This window comes from Pipistrellus hanaki, assembly GCF_964339955.1.
Source record: "Pipistrellus hanaki genome assembly, chromosome: 3".
Lineage (NCBI taxonomy): Eukaryota > Metazoa > Chordata > Mammalia > Chiroptera > Vespertilionidae > Pipistrellus > Pipistrellus hanaki.
Window position 1 is genome coordinate 189,202,068 of NC_140505.1, and position 13,339 is coordinate 189,215,406.

Consider the following 13,339-nt stretch of genomic DNA (forward strand, 5'->3'; position numbering starts at 1 on the left):
GTGCCTGACCCGGGTGAAGGGGCCCAGGCCAGCTCTCAGCACCCCCTCGCTCCCCTGGGTGTGGGTCAGACCCCGTCCTGGACCAGACAGGGTTTGGAGGGCAGAGCCCTCGGCCCGGTGAGCCGGGCTGAGAGGGAGGGGGTAACAGGATCCCGGGCCCCCACCGCCCGCCCTGCCCCGCCACCATGAATCAGCAGCTCAGCGCCGCCAGCCAGAGCAGCTTTACACCTGAGTGCCTGCCTGCGGGGATGCTGAGCCCTCAGGACCTGGAGAGGCTCCATGGGGGCAGCCTGGGGCCTGGAGCCAGCGCCAACTGCACCCCGCGCCCTCATGCCCTGGCGCCCGAGGCTCTCCCGTCTCCTCCCTGCAGGGGGCCCAGGGGGCCAGCGGGGTTCTCAGTCGGACCAGACCCCAGGGGAGGCACGCCCAGTTCTGCTGCTATCTCCCCGACACACACACAGGTCTGGCACCCCTTTTTCTCCAGGGGTTCCCCGGGACCTGAAGCCCAGAGCCACACTGCCCAGGCCCTGGAGGTGCAACTCCCGGATGGTCCCAAGGCCCAGAGGAAGGGCACAGGATGTCTGCCCCGGAGACACCCTGCCTGACTCCCCACTGGGGCCCGGGCCCAGCCCACCTGAGCCACAGTGGCTCTGTGTGGCCAGGGAGCTGAGTGACCCTCTCCCCGTAACCAGGAAGGAAAGCTACGTCCCCCACTCCAGCGGGCTCCGGGCAAGGGCCGGCCTTGGCTCCCAGACACCCTCACCTCTCCCCCCGGCCTCCCTGACCGCCGAGGGAGGGGCCGGTTTGATCTGGACCAGATGCAGGGTCCACCCGGGGGAGGCATGGTGCCCACCCGCCCCCACACTGAGCCCATTGGCCTGGGCGGAGCAGGAGGGCACTGCCCACAGAAAGCTGCTTGTCAGACGGGAGCCCAAGGGAGCTGGCCAGGGCAGGGACAGGGCAGGGCCGGGCGGCTGGGGGTGTGATGCAGGAAATCCAGCCACTGTCCCAGGCAGCAGGCCATGGGCAGCACCTGGAGCCTGGGACACACGCTGAGCGAGAAGAAACCTTTTTTACAATTATTTATTTACTTATTGTTTATTGATTTCAGAGAGGAAGGGAGAGGGAAACATCAATGATGAGAATCACTGATCACCTGCTTCCTGCACACCCCCTAGTGGAGATGGAGCCTGCAACCCAGGCATATGTCTCCTAACTGGAAATTGAACTGTGACTTCCTGGCTCAACCACTGAGCAACACCAGCCGAGCAAGAAGAAATGTTCTTTAAAATATATATATATTTCAATACATTTATTATATTGAAATCAATATATAAATATATGTATATATATGAAATCTATATATATATATATAGATATAGATATATATATAGATATATAGATATATAGATATAGATTTTAGAGAGGAAAGGAGAGGGAGGAGTGAGAATCATTGATCAGCTGCCTCCTGCACACCCCCCACTGGGGATTGAGCCCAAAAGCCAGGCATGCACCCCCAACCGGAATCGAACCCGGACCCCTTAGCCCACAGGCTGATGCTCTCTCCACTGAGCCACACAGACAGCGTGAAGAAATGGTCTTTATTGCGACACCAGGTGCAGGCACTTGGCCCATAGCCCGCCCTGGGGCCCTCGAGGTAGGAGGCCGCGGTCTGGCACCTGACGCCTCCGTGGACAGAGGAGACTCGCTCTCCTCCACGCCGGGAGCAGGTGCCTGTGCCAGAGGCTACAGTCAGCTCCTCTGGAAGGAGGGGGGCCAGAGCGCCCCAGCTCCGCAGAGGGCCCGGTCCAATCCAAGCGCCTCGATGTGGCCCAGCCCCTCAGCGCCCCAGCCCCTGACTGCAGCTCCCCAGCTGGCGGTGCCCTCAGGCTTCGGAAGCCAGGAGAACGCCACGGCTTTTGCTCACGCGGCTGTCCCTGGCCACTGAGCCCCTCGCGTGGTGCACGGCAGGACCTCAGCACCCTCATGCCAGCAGGCCCTGGGGAGGGAGGGGAGGCAGGGACAGCCACCCCGACGTGGGCCTCTGCTCATACCGACTCTGGCCCGGGTGCCCCTAGATTCCCACGTGCCTCCCATGTAAATGCCAGGAACACGCATCAGGGCACGTGTGCCCCACAACACAGGAAACACGTGGCTCCGGGCGGTCCGATGTGACACTTGGTGGCTGTCCCTGCCCTGCCACCCGCCAGGGGAGACCAGCTCTCAGGCCTTAGGGTCTCAGCATTTCCCAGGGCAGCCGCCCCACTTCTGGGCCAAGCAGCTTAGACCACGGAGTCCCTGCCCTTCGAGTCTCCAGGGGGCCCTGGTCCCAAGGCACCACCCCGAAGAGACAGCCCCCTGGGGGGGAGATCCGGGGACAGACACCTCCCCAGGGGACCCCTCAGGCACTCAGGTCTCCACAGTGAGTCCCAAGGGAGACAGAGCCTGGCTGCCGGGATGTGGTAGGAGGACACTGTCCAGGCTCCTACGCCCGCGGCTTGCACACGTTCATGCATTTGTATGTGTGCACAGACGCCCACAGGAGCGGCATGCAGGCCAGGGGTCCCAGGCCAGGTTCATGTGGCGGGAGGCGACCCCGGCGGAACCCGGCGGGCTGCGGAACCAGAGCCGCTCACTGCTCCACGTCCAGGCTGCCCGGAGGCTGTGGTGGCCCCGGGGGCTTGAAGCTGAGGACTTCCTGGTAGGTGAGCTCTGAGGAGTGAGGGGAAGGTGAGCCCCTGCTGCCTCCCCCCAATCCCCCCCTCAGTGCACACCAGCCACCAGCCCAGGCCCACCGGCATCGGAGGGCAGCCTCGGCCCTAGGCCCTGCCAGAGCCTGCCCTGTGCTGCCCCCTGCTCTGCTGGGTGTGCCAACCCATCTCTAACCAACCCCTGGAGTTGGCAGGGGACTGGGGGAGCGTGCTGTCCCCCTCCCAGACCACCCCGAGGGCAGCAAACAGGCAGTGCCCGGCCTCCCGGGAAGGCAGCCCTCGGGCCCTGGGTGCCACCGCCCCCCATCTCCCTCCACCCCCCAGGCCCACCCTTCCACTCCTCCAGGGTGCGCTCCGTGGCCTCCACACTCTCGTCGTAGGGCTCGGCCTCGGGCTCGTCCTCGGGGTCGTGGTACTGGCTGAAGTAGGCGTGGGCCAGGGCCTCGGCGGCGCTGAGCCGCTGGTCGCTGTCCAGCACCAGCATTCTCCCCAGGAGGTCCACGGCTGCGGAGCGGCCAGGGGGGGGGGGGTCAGCCCCGCACCTGGGGCCGGCCAGACGTGGCGCCCAGCCGGGGCCCGGGGCCCGTCCTCACCCAGGGGGTTGGCGCCACGGAAGATGCTCCTGAGGTCCTTCCCGGGCATGGGAGGCAGGGACTGGATGTACGTCCGGGCCTGCGGGCACAGGGCAGGGCCTGAGGGGCGGCACCCCGCCTCCCTTGGCCCTGAGCCCCCTCACTCACTCACTCACTCCTACCAGCCAGGGCGAGGGCAGATCTGGGCTGGTGCTGCCCTCCTTCCTTGGCCAGGGCACTGCCCTCACTGTCCCTCATGCCAGGAATGTCCTCCCCGTTCACGTCCTACCCCCTGAAGGGCCCGGCCCGTGCTCCCCGCGGCGCCTGGTCCAGCCCCTCAGGCCCTTCCTCCAGGCACCACGGCCGGGCAGCAGAGGCCCCGGGGCTGGTGACTCACGTGCTCCGAGGAGATCTTGGCCAGCACCTCAGGGCTGGGCGTGCCCACCACCTCCATGATGCGCTTCAGCTGGTCAATATCTGCCTGGCTCAGGAAAGGCCCACGGGCCAGGCACGAACCCTCCTCAGGCCCCCAGACCCCAGGGACACTGCCCAGAACCTGCTCTCCTACAGCCCGGGACAGCGAGCCCAGGTGCGGGGAGAGGGGGAGAGAAGAAGCAAGACTAGCCAGAAAGGGCTGAGCCATCCCCTCAAACCCCCCCCCAAAGGAAGGGATCCTGGCGCTCAACCCTCCCCCCCACCTGGGCCAAGGATACAGTCACTTCCCGGGAAGAGGGCCTTTCCTTGGAGCAGCTCAGCCATGATGCAACCCACAGACCAGATGTCCACTGCTGGGGAGGCGTCTCCATCAGCCTGTCCACCCAGTCCTTCCTCTGAGAACTGGGGGTCCCCTCCTCCTCCAGCCAGAGCCCTCTGAAGGTCTGTTCCTGAATGCTGGCCCCAGGCCTTGGGTCCCCACGATTGAAGCTCCCAACGTCCTTGGCTTTGTCCCCACCCCACCCCCAGGCCCTGGCATGGGCTCTGCCGGCCGCCCCACAGGGCTGACGTCACCTGTCTGGTTGTAGTGCATCCAGTTGAGCATGATCTCAGGGGCCCGGTACCAGCGCGTGGCCACGTAGCCCGTCATCTCCTCGTCTGCCTGGCGCGCCAGCCCGAAGTCCAGGATCTAGAGCGGGCACCCGGGTGGTCAGCGCCCCCCGGAACACCTCCTCCATGCCCGCCCCCCACCCCACGCCGTGCCCATCCCGCAAGCACCCTGAGCTCGCAGTCCTCATTCACCGCCAGGTTGCTGGGCTTCAGGTCCTGCGTGCGGGGTTAGAGTTAGCGGGCCGAGGGCAGGAAGAGCGGAGCGGGCGGCCCTGCAGAGCCACCTACCCGGTGGACGATCCCGGCCGAGTGGATGTACTGCGAGCGAGCGGAGAACGGAGGTCAGGTTCCCGCAGCCTTGCGGACACGCCCCGCCCCCATAAGACCCTGCCCACCCATGGCCCCCCCCGCCCCTCCGGCCCCACCACTTCCGGCCCCGCCCTCTACGAACCACGCCCATTCTACCACGCCCATCCACTGACACGCCCATCGCAAGCCCCGCCCTCCCACCCCCCGCCCATCCACAGACACTGGCCCAGCCCCTACCCCCGCCCACCCCGGCTCCACCACCTCCAGCCCCGCCCATCCAGCGGACACGCCCTCTCGGGCCCCGCCCACCTTCAGCCCGCGCAGCAGCTGGTACACCAGGAACTGCACGTGCTCATCGCTCAGCGCCTGGCACTTGACGATGTTGTTGAGGTCGGCGCCCATCAGCGTGGTCACCAGGTACCTGGCGGGTCGCCCGGTGTCAGCACCGGCCCGCCGCGCCCTCCCCGCCGTGCCCCGCGCCGCTTACACTTCGCTGAAGTCCTCGATGGACGTGGCCGGCGTGAAGACGTCCAGCAGCCCGATGACCTGGGGGGGTCAGCGTGGGGTCCGGCCCAGCCCGCGGCCCGCGCCCCCCCGGAGCCCCGCCCCGCCCCGGAGCCCCGCCCCCCCGGAGCCCCGCTCACGTTCTCGTGCTTCAGGTGCTGCAGCAGCCGCAGCTCCCGGTAGGTCCTCCGCGCGTGGACCAGCGACTGGAAGGGGCGCGACAGCTTCTTCACCGCCACCTTCTGGCGGAGCCGCGCGTCGTAGGCCGAGCTGCGGGCGGCGGAGGGGGCGGTGGCCGCGACCTGGGGGCGCCCGCCCAGGGCCGTCTGGGCCGAGGGCGGTCCGCACACGGGGGCCCCGCCGCCTCCCCTCCGCGGCCTCCCCTGCCGGCCCTCCGCCGGGCTCCCCTGGGAAGTCCTGGGGGGCCGGGCCGCCATCCGGGGTCCCCAGGGCCTCCGGTCCTGCTCCCTCCTCGAGGAGCGGCTCCCCCTCCCCCCACACTGCCTTTCCCCCAGCCTTCCAACCCCAGAGTCCGCCCGGGAGCCCAGGGCCTCAGGACCCGGTTGGTTTGCCCCCTCACCCCCAACCCAGAGGAGGCCAGGATGGAAATGACGCACCAAGTGAGCAGCCTCAGCTGTTCACACAGCAAAGGGCCCCCCAACCCTTCCGACCGTGAGTCCAGGAGGGCCCAGAGCCGCCTCCAAGGCCTCTGGACATTGAAACATTCCTCACTCTGCAGAGTGAGGAGCCAGGCAGACAGAATGCCCAACGGAGCGTGGTGTCTGCATCCCCCGTGCCCAGCCCCAACCCCAGAGGCAAGACCCTCCACCCCACCCCACCCACCCCACCCCCACCCCACCCCACCCGCTCTTCACAGGGGACTCAGCAGCCCCTGGCATCGTCCTTAGGCCCAAATCTCAGCTCTGGTCTAGGCACACACACACCTACCTGCCCCCCCACCCCCCCAGCATGCCTCTAGCGGATGCTCCTCCCTTCATCCCTCCATCCTCCCACTCCATCTCCCCTCTCTGGGATCTGCTTCCCCAGAGGGAATGGAATCCAGTGTTTGGAGCCGCTCCTGGGAGACCAGGGGTCCCTGCTCCCGGGCCAGGTAGTGGTGGGGAAAGCCAGGAGGGAACCTGGGCACCTGTGCCCTCAGTTGGGGGCAAGTCATTCCTCAGTTGGGACCTCTGGCACCGCCCACCCGCGAACACGCCCCGCCCATCCGGCTCCACCACCTCCGGCCGCCAGGTGGGGCAGCAGATGGTTTTGCCTAATCGTGTCTGTGCCGCCAGGTGACCGGGGACCGGCCTGAGTAGGCAGCTTCACGGGTGAAGGGGAGCCCAGGAGAGCCGTCACCTGCCGGCACGTCGGGCTGAGTGCAGGAGAGACCCGGTGGCCCTCGGAAGCTGGGTCACTGGGAACTCCCAGGAGACAGGCCTGGGCGGGATGTGCTTCCAGCAAGGCTCTGTCAGACCCCTGCCTCCCCCAGCCACCAGCACCTGGCCCCGACCCCCTTCTTGCCCCGGGAGAGGCCTGTGGCCGGCTGGAATGCCTACAAGGGCCGGCCTGAGGCTCCTGCCTGCAGCCACAGGGTGAGCTCAGGGGCCCCAGGGGCCTCAGGCCCCTGCTCCAGGATCCAGCACTGGGCCTGAGGCCTGGCCCACTCCGAACTTCCAGCCAGAGCCTTGGGCAGTGACATTTGTGCGCTCCTCCCTCCCCAGGGCCGCTTCACCCCCACCTCCCGGACCTCCACCTCCCGGACCTCCACCTCCCGGACCCCTGCAGTGGCAGCAGCCACCTGGCTCTGGCCTCGCAAGGAACCAACCCACTGGGTGCTGGGGGAGGGCATCTATCACATCCACACCCAGTCAGCCTCGCCGTCAGCATGGCAACTCACACCAGACTTCCCGCAGCTGCCTCACCCCGGGCCCTCTGCCTCCCCACCCCCAGAGGGACAGGCCTCAGGAGCCTGGCCCTCCTTCCCCTTCCAGAGTCATCCTCTGTCCGGGCCCAGGGCCTCGCTGCAGGGCTGTGGTCTGAGCTCTTATTTGGAGCAAAAAAGGGGTGGCATGGGGTAGAACCCCCTAATTGTTGGGGTCGTGGTAAGCACCTTTGCTTAGGGCTACCCCCCCGCCCCAGAAGTCAGAGACCCCTTGCAAAGTGGAGGGAGGGCACAGGCCCCCCAGGGCCATCCTAAGGGGAGGGGTTGCCCTCTCTCCCTAGCTAGGCTTTTCTTGTTCAAACAAAAGTGCCCACCCTAGGGCGTGGCCTCTGCCAGACCCTGGGGCTGCCTGACCCAGGGCCAGGGGCGCCCCAGAGGCGTGCTCAGACCTTTGGGGGCCGGGAGACCCGCCCTCTCGGGCAGTGACGCCGCAGGCTTCAGGCCCCGTGGGGGCAGGCAGGTGGCCCTTCCCCCCACCCGGAGCAGGGTCTGGGAGGAAACTTTGCTCCACGCCCCCACCCCCGTGCATTCCCACGGAGCCTCGCAGCGCCGTGGGCGGCGCAGGGCGAGGTCCCACCCCGCGCCCGGAATCCGGCCGGGTAGGTGGAGGGCGCGCGGCCCCGCCCAGCCCCCCGCCGCCCCGCCCCGCCCGCCCCTACCAGACGGAGCCGTAGGCGCCCGAGCCCACCGGGCGCAGCCCCTGCAGCCGCTGCGGCACCTCCCACACCGTCTTGTTGAGCTCCTGCCGGTAGAAGCCGGCGCGCGGCCCGGACATGTCCTCCCGCGGCCCCGCCGCGCCCGGGCGCACGGAGCGCGGGGCGGGGCCGGCGCGGGGCTCCCGGGGCGAGGCGGCTGCAGGCGGGGGGAGCCGAAACCGGCCTCCTGGCCCCTCCCGGGCGGTCCCCGCGGATGGGCTGTGCCGGGGGAGAGGGAGCCCGGACCGCCCGCCAGCCCCGCCCGCTTCCCCCTCCAGGGCCCGCGCGCCTCCCCTGGGATGCGCCCCCGTCCCGCCCCCGCCCGGCGCCTCGGATGGTGGCCCGGCCGCCGCCGCCTTTCCCAGGACTCGGCTCCCCGCACCCTCCCCGCTGGCGCCTCCCCTCGCCCCACCTCCCGCCCCGCACCCCGCCCCCGGCCGCTCCCTGGAAATCAGAGATGCCGGCAGCCATCGCCCACACAGGAGACCACCGAACAGCCAGCGCCGCGCTGGGCAGAGGGCACGGCGCCTGGCCCTGGGCCTGCCGGGCCTCCCTGCGGAGGCCGCTCTGGGCTCGGCGGGCGGCCGCCTCCGGGCAGACAGACCTCGCCCAGCGCCTCTCCGGGGCCAGGCCTTGGGTTTGTCAGGACCAGGGACAGCGGCGGCACCAGGGGGTCTGGGGTGTTGTGCCCATAAGAAGCTTTCCCTTCAGTGGGCAGAGCAGCGGCCTGCGGACTGAGGCGTCCCAGGTTCGGGTCCAGTCAAGAGCACAGGCCCAAGCTGGGGACTTGACTCTCAGTGTGGGGCGTGCAGAAGGCAGCCAATCAATGATTCTCTCTCATCATTGTCATTGATGTTTCTCTCCCTTCCTCTCTGAAATCAATATATATATATATATATTTTAAAGAAAGCTTTCCCCGAATGAGTCTTCTTTGGTGCCTGGTACCTTCCTTCTTTTTGAAACAACCGCCCCCCTCCCCCCGCCTGTCACCTCTTCCAGGAAGCCCACCCTGACTTGCCTAGATACCGAGGAGGTCCCAGGGCTGCCAACACCTCCTGAGCCGAGGTTTGCTCTCTCGGTTTAGTTCCCACTTGCTGTTCCACCAGGTGTGCCTGGGGCCAGCAGGCGGGCACCCTCATCTACCCAGCACCCTTGGGTGAAGATAATGCCTGCCCTGGGGCAGCAGGTAGTGGCTGGGCTGCCCCTCCCCCCAGGAAAACAGGAAATTAGGCACTCGCCCAACATCCTGGTTTTTTTTTTTTAAATCCTTCTTTACAAATTTCAGAGAGGAAGGGAGGGAGAGAGAGAAACATCAATAACGAGAGAGAACCTCCTGCACATCCCCTACTGGGGACAGAGCCTGAAACCCCAGAATGTGCTCTGACGTCCTGGTTCATAGGTCGAGGCTCAACCACTGAGCCATGGCGGCCCGGCCCAAAGTTCTGGTTTTTCAAAACAAGTTAAAACCTGAGTTTTTGCCCTAACGGTTAGCACTTTCTGGTTTGGCTCAGTGGATAGAGCGTTGGCCTGCGGACTGAAAAGTCCCAGGTTCGTATCCCAAGGCATGTACCTTGGTTCTGGGCACATCCCTAGTAGGAGGTGTATAGGAGGCAGCTGATTGATGTTTCTAACTCTTTATCCCTCTCCCTTCCTCTCTAAAAAAATCAATAAGGTGTGCTTTTTAATAAACAAATCCTGAGATTTTATGGAAATAACTGATTTTTAAATATTGACAACCAAACAAAAATAAAGCATATGAACGCAGTACCAGGCAAACGGTCACTCTGCCTAGAGTAGTGGTCGGCAAACTGCGGCTCAAGAGCCACATGCGGCTCTTGGGCCCCTTGAATGTGGCTCTTCCAAAAAATAACACGTGCGATTGAAACTTCGGTGTTCGGCTCTCAAAAGAAACTTCAGTCTTTGTACTGTTGATGTTTGGCTCTGCTGACTAATGAGTTCGCCTACCACTGGCCTAGAGAACCCGACCTCGGGAATCGGGCCGAGTCCCAGCGCCAAGGCCATGACCGTGGCCAGTCCCGCGCCCCCAGGAGCCCCCAGCAGCTCGCTCCTGTTCCCGCGGGGAGCGGAGCCCCGCCCCTGGCCGCCCCTGGGGTCCCCTCCGGCCGCGCCGGTGCCTCCCGGCCGCGGAGGGAGGTTTGTGCGGAGCTAATGAGGCTGCAGCTGAGCCGGGGCGGGAGCGGGCCGGGCTGTGGGAACCGCCGCCCAGCCAGAGGCCGCCTTTGTCTGCGCCCCGCGCGCCAGGGCGTTCCCATGGCGACCGCCCCGCCCCTGCGCTGTTGGCGGGCAACCCCGTGCTCTCCCCGGGGTGGGGTGTCTGCCGACCCTGGGGAGCCCCGCGGTCCTTGCCGCCTGGAATCCCACGGGTGGGCGGTCCGGGCTGCCGCGCGTGGAGCAGCCTCCCTGCCCGGCTCAGCGGGTGGGGGAGTGGAGACCGTCCTCATTCAAACCGGCCCGGGCACACCGCCCCCCCATCCCCGGGGGACAGGTCCCCACCTGCCTTCTGCGGAGGATCTGGGTTCTCACCTGGAGAGGTGACCTAGGCAATCCTGGCTTTTAGGGCTGAGCTTGGCTTCAGGAACAGAAAGGCCATGGCCATTGTGGCGGGCTGGGTGGGGCACGATCAGATTAAAAAGATTTTTTAATTGAGCCGAAACCGGTTTGGCTCAGTGGATAGAGAATTGGTCTGCAGACTGAAAGGTCCCGGGTTCGATTCCGGTCAAGGGCATGTACATTGGTTGCGGGCACATCCCCGGTAGTGGGTGTGCAGGAGGCAGCTGGTCGATGTTTCTCTTATCGACATTTCTAGCTCTCTATCCCTCTCTCCTCCTCTCTGTAAAAAATCAATAAAATATATTTTAAAAAAAGATTTTTTAATTGATTTCAGAGAGGAAGGGATAGAAACATCAATGATGAGAGAGCATCAATGATCAGCTGCCTCCTGCACGCCCCCCACTGAGGATGGAGCCTGCAACCAGGGCCTGTGCCCTGACCTCCTGGTTCATAGGTGGACACTGGACCACTGAGCCACGCCGCCGGGCAGATTTCCGGTTTGTCCTCAGGGAGCTCGGCTGGACGTGGTCAGTGTCATCAGGCCACCAGACCCAGGCTCCCTGTCCAGGTGGATGACTGAGTGGTGAGTGGTGTGGGGCAGGGGCAGCAGCGGGAAGTGGTAGGATCACAGTGTGAGGGTGGGGCTGAGGGAGGAGCCCTGGCCTCCCTCCGCCCTGTGTCACCCCTGAAAGTGGAGCCAGCCCTTCTCTCCTCGTCCACTGGCCCAGGTCACCCCCTTTCAGCCCCAGCCGTCTGGGTGCACTTCCCCCTGAGGTCACAGTGAACTTCCTAAAATGATCATCAGTCTGTGTCTGGGGTGGGGTTCATGCTTTTTCTTTTTTTCTTTCTTTTTAAAAAAGTTCTTTTTTAAAATATATTTTATTGATTTTCCATAGAGAGGAAGGAAGAGGGATAGAGAGGTAGAAATGTTGATGAGAGAGAAACATCAACAAGCTGCCTCCTGCATACCCCCTGCTGGGGATGTACTCACAACCAACATACATGCCCTTGACAGGAATCGAACCTGGGACCTTTCAGTCCGCAGACCGACGCTCTATCCACTGAGCCAAACCGGTTTCAGCTAAAAATATTTTTTAAAATTGATTTTACAGAGGAAGGGAGAGAGAGAGAATTAGAAACATCAATGAAAATATGGATCAGCTGCTGCCTCCTGCACGCCCCCTACTAGGGCTTGAGCCCACAACCAAGGTACATGCCCTTGGTTAGAACTGAACCTGGACCCTTCAGTCCAAAGGCCGATGCTCTATCCACTCAGCCAAACTGGGTAGGGGGGTTCATGCTCTTAATAAGCAAGTGGGGTGTAGCCTGCCACTTGTGAGGAAAGCTCGAGGTTGGACCCTCCCTGGAGACACCCTGACCATTCAAGGTCTCTACCCTTCACCACCGAGACAGGACAGGACAGGAACCCCTCCTCTCCCCAAGAGGGTGGTCCTTCCCCCGTCTCCGAGCTTCGGAGCGGAGGGGGGAGGGGCTCCCACTGACTCCTCCATCTTTTGTTGGGGTTAATCCTCACCCAAGGATATTTTCCCGCCGATGTTTAGAGAAGTGGAAGGGAGAGGGAGAGGGAGAGAACCATCGAGGTGGGAGACACGTTGGTTGGTTGCCTCCTGCACGCACCTCAACCTGGGCTAGTGATAGAGCCTGCAACCGAGGTACATGCTCCTGACCAGCATCGAACCCTCGACCCTTAAGTCCCAGGATGGGTGCTCTATCCACTGAGCCAAACCAGCTGGGACGCTTCTCAGCATCTTGTCCTGATGCCCTGACCAGTTGGTCCCTGGGAAGGGGTGGCACTGTCACTTCCGGGGGGGATGTCAGCTGTTTGCCCAGTACCCCTTCCTTGTGGGAGACACCACCCTTGTTCCAAGTGGTTCCAAGGAGCCACCCACCCTTGTTCCAAGTGGCTTATGATTAAGGCGTCACCTACCGAGACTCCCTCCACCCCCACCCAGGGGTGTGCCCAAGTGGAGGAGACACAGGCTGGGGCTGCCCGCCACCAGCAGCCCTGCTGCCCCAGGATAAACCAACAGACAGATGGAACCCAGACACATGAGCGCCTGGATGCAGCCGTATCTGAAGCTGGACCCTCTACGTCTGCTGGCTTGGGTGGTATTTGTGGGGCAGGCCCGGTGTGCCCGGTGCCTGCAGAGTCTCTCGTGTCCGGGACAGTGTGTGTCCCAATCGGGGGCCTGACACACAAGCACACGCCTGCCTGATGGCTGTGGGGACACGTCTCCGCTCTGCGGAGGTCCGGAGCAAACCCGCCCCCATCAGCGGATTCCAGACAACCCCTCCCCCGGCAGCAGCCAGGCGCCGCGTGCTCTCTGGTACAGGGTCCGTGGGCCCTGCTACGGCGAGTCACTCTGGGCGGTTCAGGGGGCAGAGGAGCCGCCCCCGTGTCCAGTGGGGTCTGCATACAGCAGGAGCTTACTAAATGGGCACTGGGTTGACCATGCCTGGGAGGTACCCCCGAGTCAGGAAGGAGGACGCAGGTCCTGAGAGCTCAGGCTGCCACCCCACCTGCCCCGCCCCCATGGCTCCTGGTGGCTCCGTCCACGGGAGGCAGAGAAACACCGTGGCCACCAGTGCTGCCTGGCCAGCCCAATGCCCACACTTCCTGCCTGGTGGGCTGCCTCCTGCACCCTCCGGACCCATAACCAGCTCCAGGATCACCGAGGCCTGAGTGCCCCGCCTGCTCCACGGCAGAGCCTCACCTCCCAGCCTCTGACCATCCTCCCCTCAGGGAGGACTGAGCGCAGCCGTGGCGGTGGGTGAGCTGCAGCCTCTGCACGCGCCCCCTGGGCCTGGCCCAGAGGAACCGGGAGGTGGGGCATGAGGCCAACAGGCCCACCGGAGGGTGAGGTCCTAGGGGAGGGGGGAGGCCGTGAGCAGGCCCAGCCCGGGGCGGGGCCGGCCGGAGGGCAGGGGCAGCCGCCCTGCAGCCCCAGGAGGAACGGAGCCGACCAG

General features: G+C 64.7%; 1 protein-coding gene across 6 annotated transcripts; it reads right to left on the reverse strand.

Annotated features, from left to right (window-relative positions):
• Window positions 1–1,411: 1,411 nt before the first annotated feature.
• MAPK11 (mitogen-activated protein kinase 11) lies at window positions 1,412–8,096 on the reverse strand. 6 transcript variants are annotated; one of them, XM_084879699.1, is made up of 12 exons: window positions 7,745–8,094; window positions 5,281–5,410; window positions 5,124–5,182; window positions 4,946–5,057; window positions 4,616–4,645; window positions 4,496–4,543; window positions 4,292–4,406; window positions 3,997–4,071; window positions 3,681–3,760; window positions 3,305–3,383; window positions 3,042–3,215; window positions 1,412–2,712 (listed from the first exon to the last, which is right to left on the reverse strand). In XM_084879699.1, the coding sequence occupies exons 1-12, from the start codon at window positions 7,858–7,860 to the stop codon at window positions 2,633–2,635; spliced, it is 1,098 nt and encodes a 365-aa protein (XP_084735825.1). In that variant the 5' UTR covers window positions 7,861–8,094; the 3' UTR covers window positions 1,412–2,632. The 6 variants fall into 6 exon arrangements, with proteins under 6 accessions (XP_084735825.1, XP_084735826.1, XP_084735827.1 ...); XM_084879700.1 differs by having other exon boundaries at window positions 3,997–4,068; window positions 7,745–8,092; XM_084879701.1 differs by lacking the exon at window positions 4,616–4,645 and having other exon boundaries at window positions 7,745–8,096.
• Between the last annotated feature and the right edge of the window lie 5,243 nt (window positions 8,097–13,339).

Bases quoted from the DNA above. Each gene is read 5' to 3' on its own strand.
- MAPK11 (XM_084879699.1), bottom strand. From the start codon at position 7,860: ATGTCCGGGCCGCGCGCCGGCTTCTACCGGCAGGAGCTCAACAAGACG. The intron at 4,646-4,945 runs GTGGGCGGGGCC...GCTCGCTCGCAG, and splicing joins AGCTGCTGCGCGGGCTGAAG to TACATCCACTCGGCCGGGAT. The intron at 4,544-4,615 runs GTAGGTGGCTCT...CCCCGCACGCAG, and splicing joins CGGCCGGGATCGTCCACCGG to GACCTGAAGCCCAGCAACCT.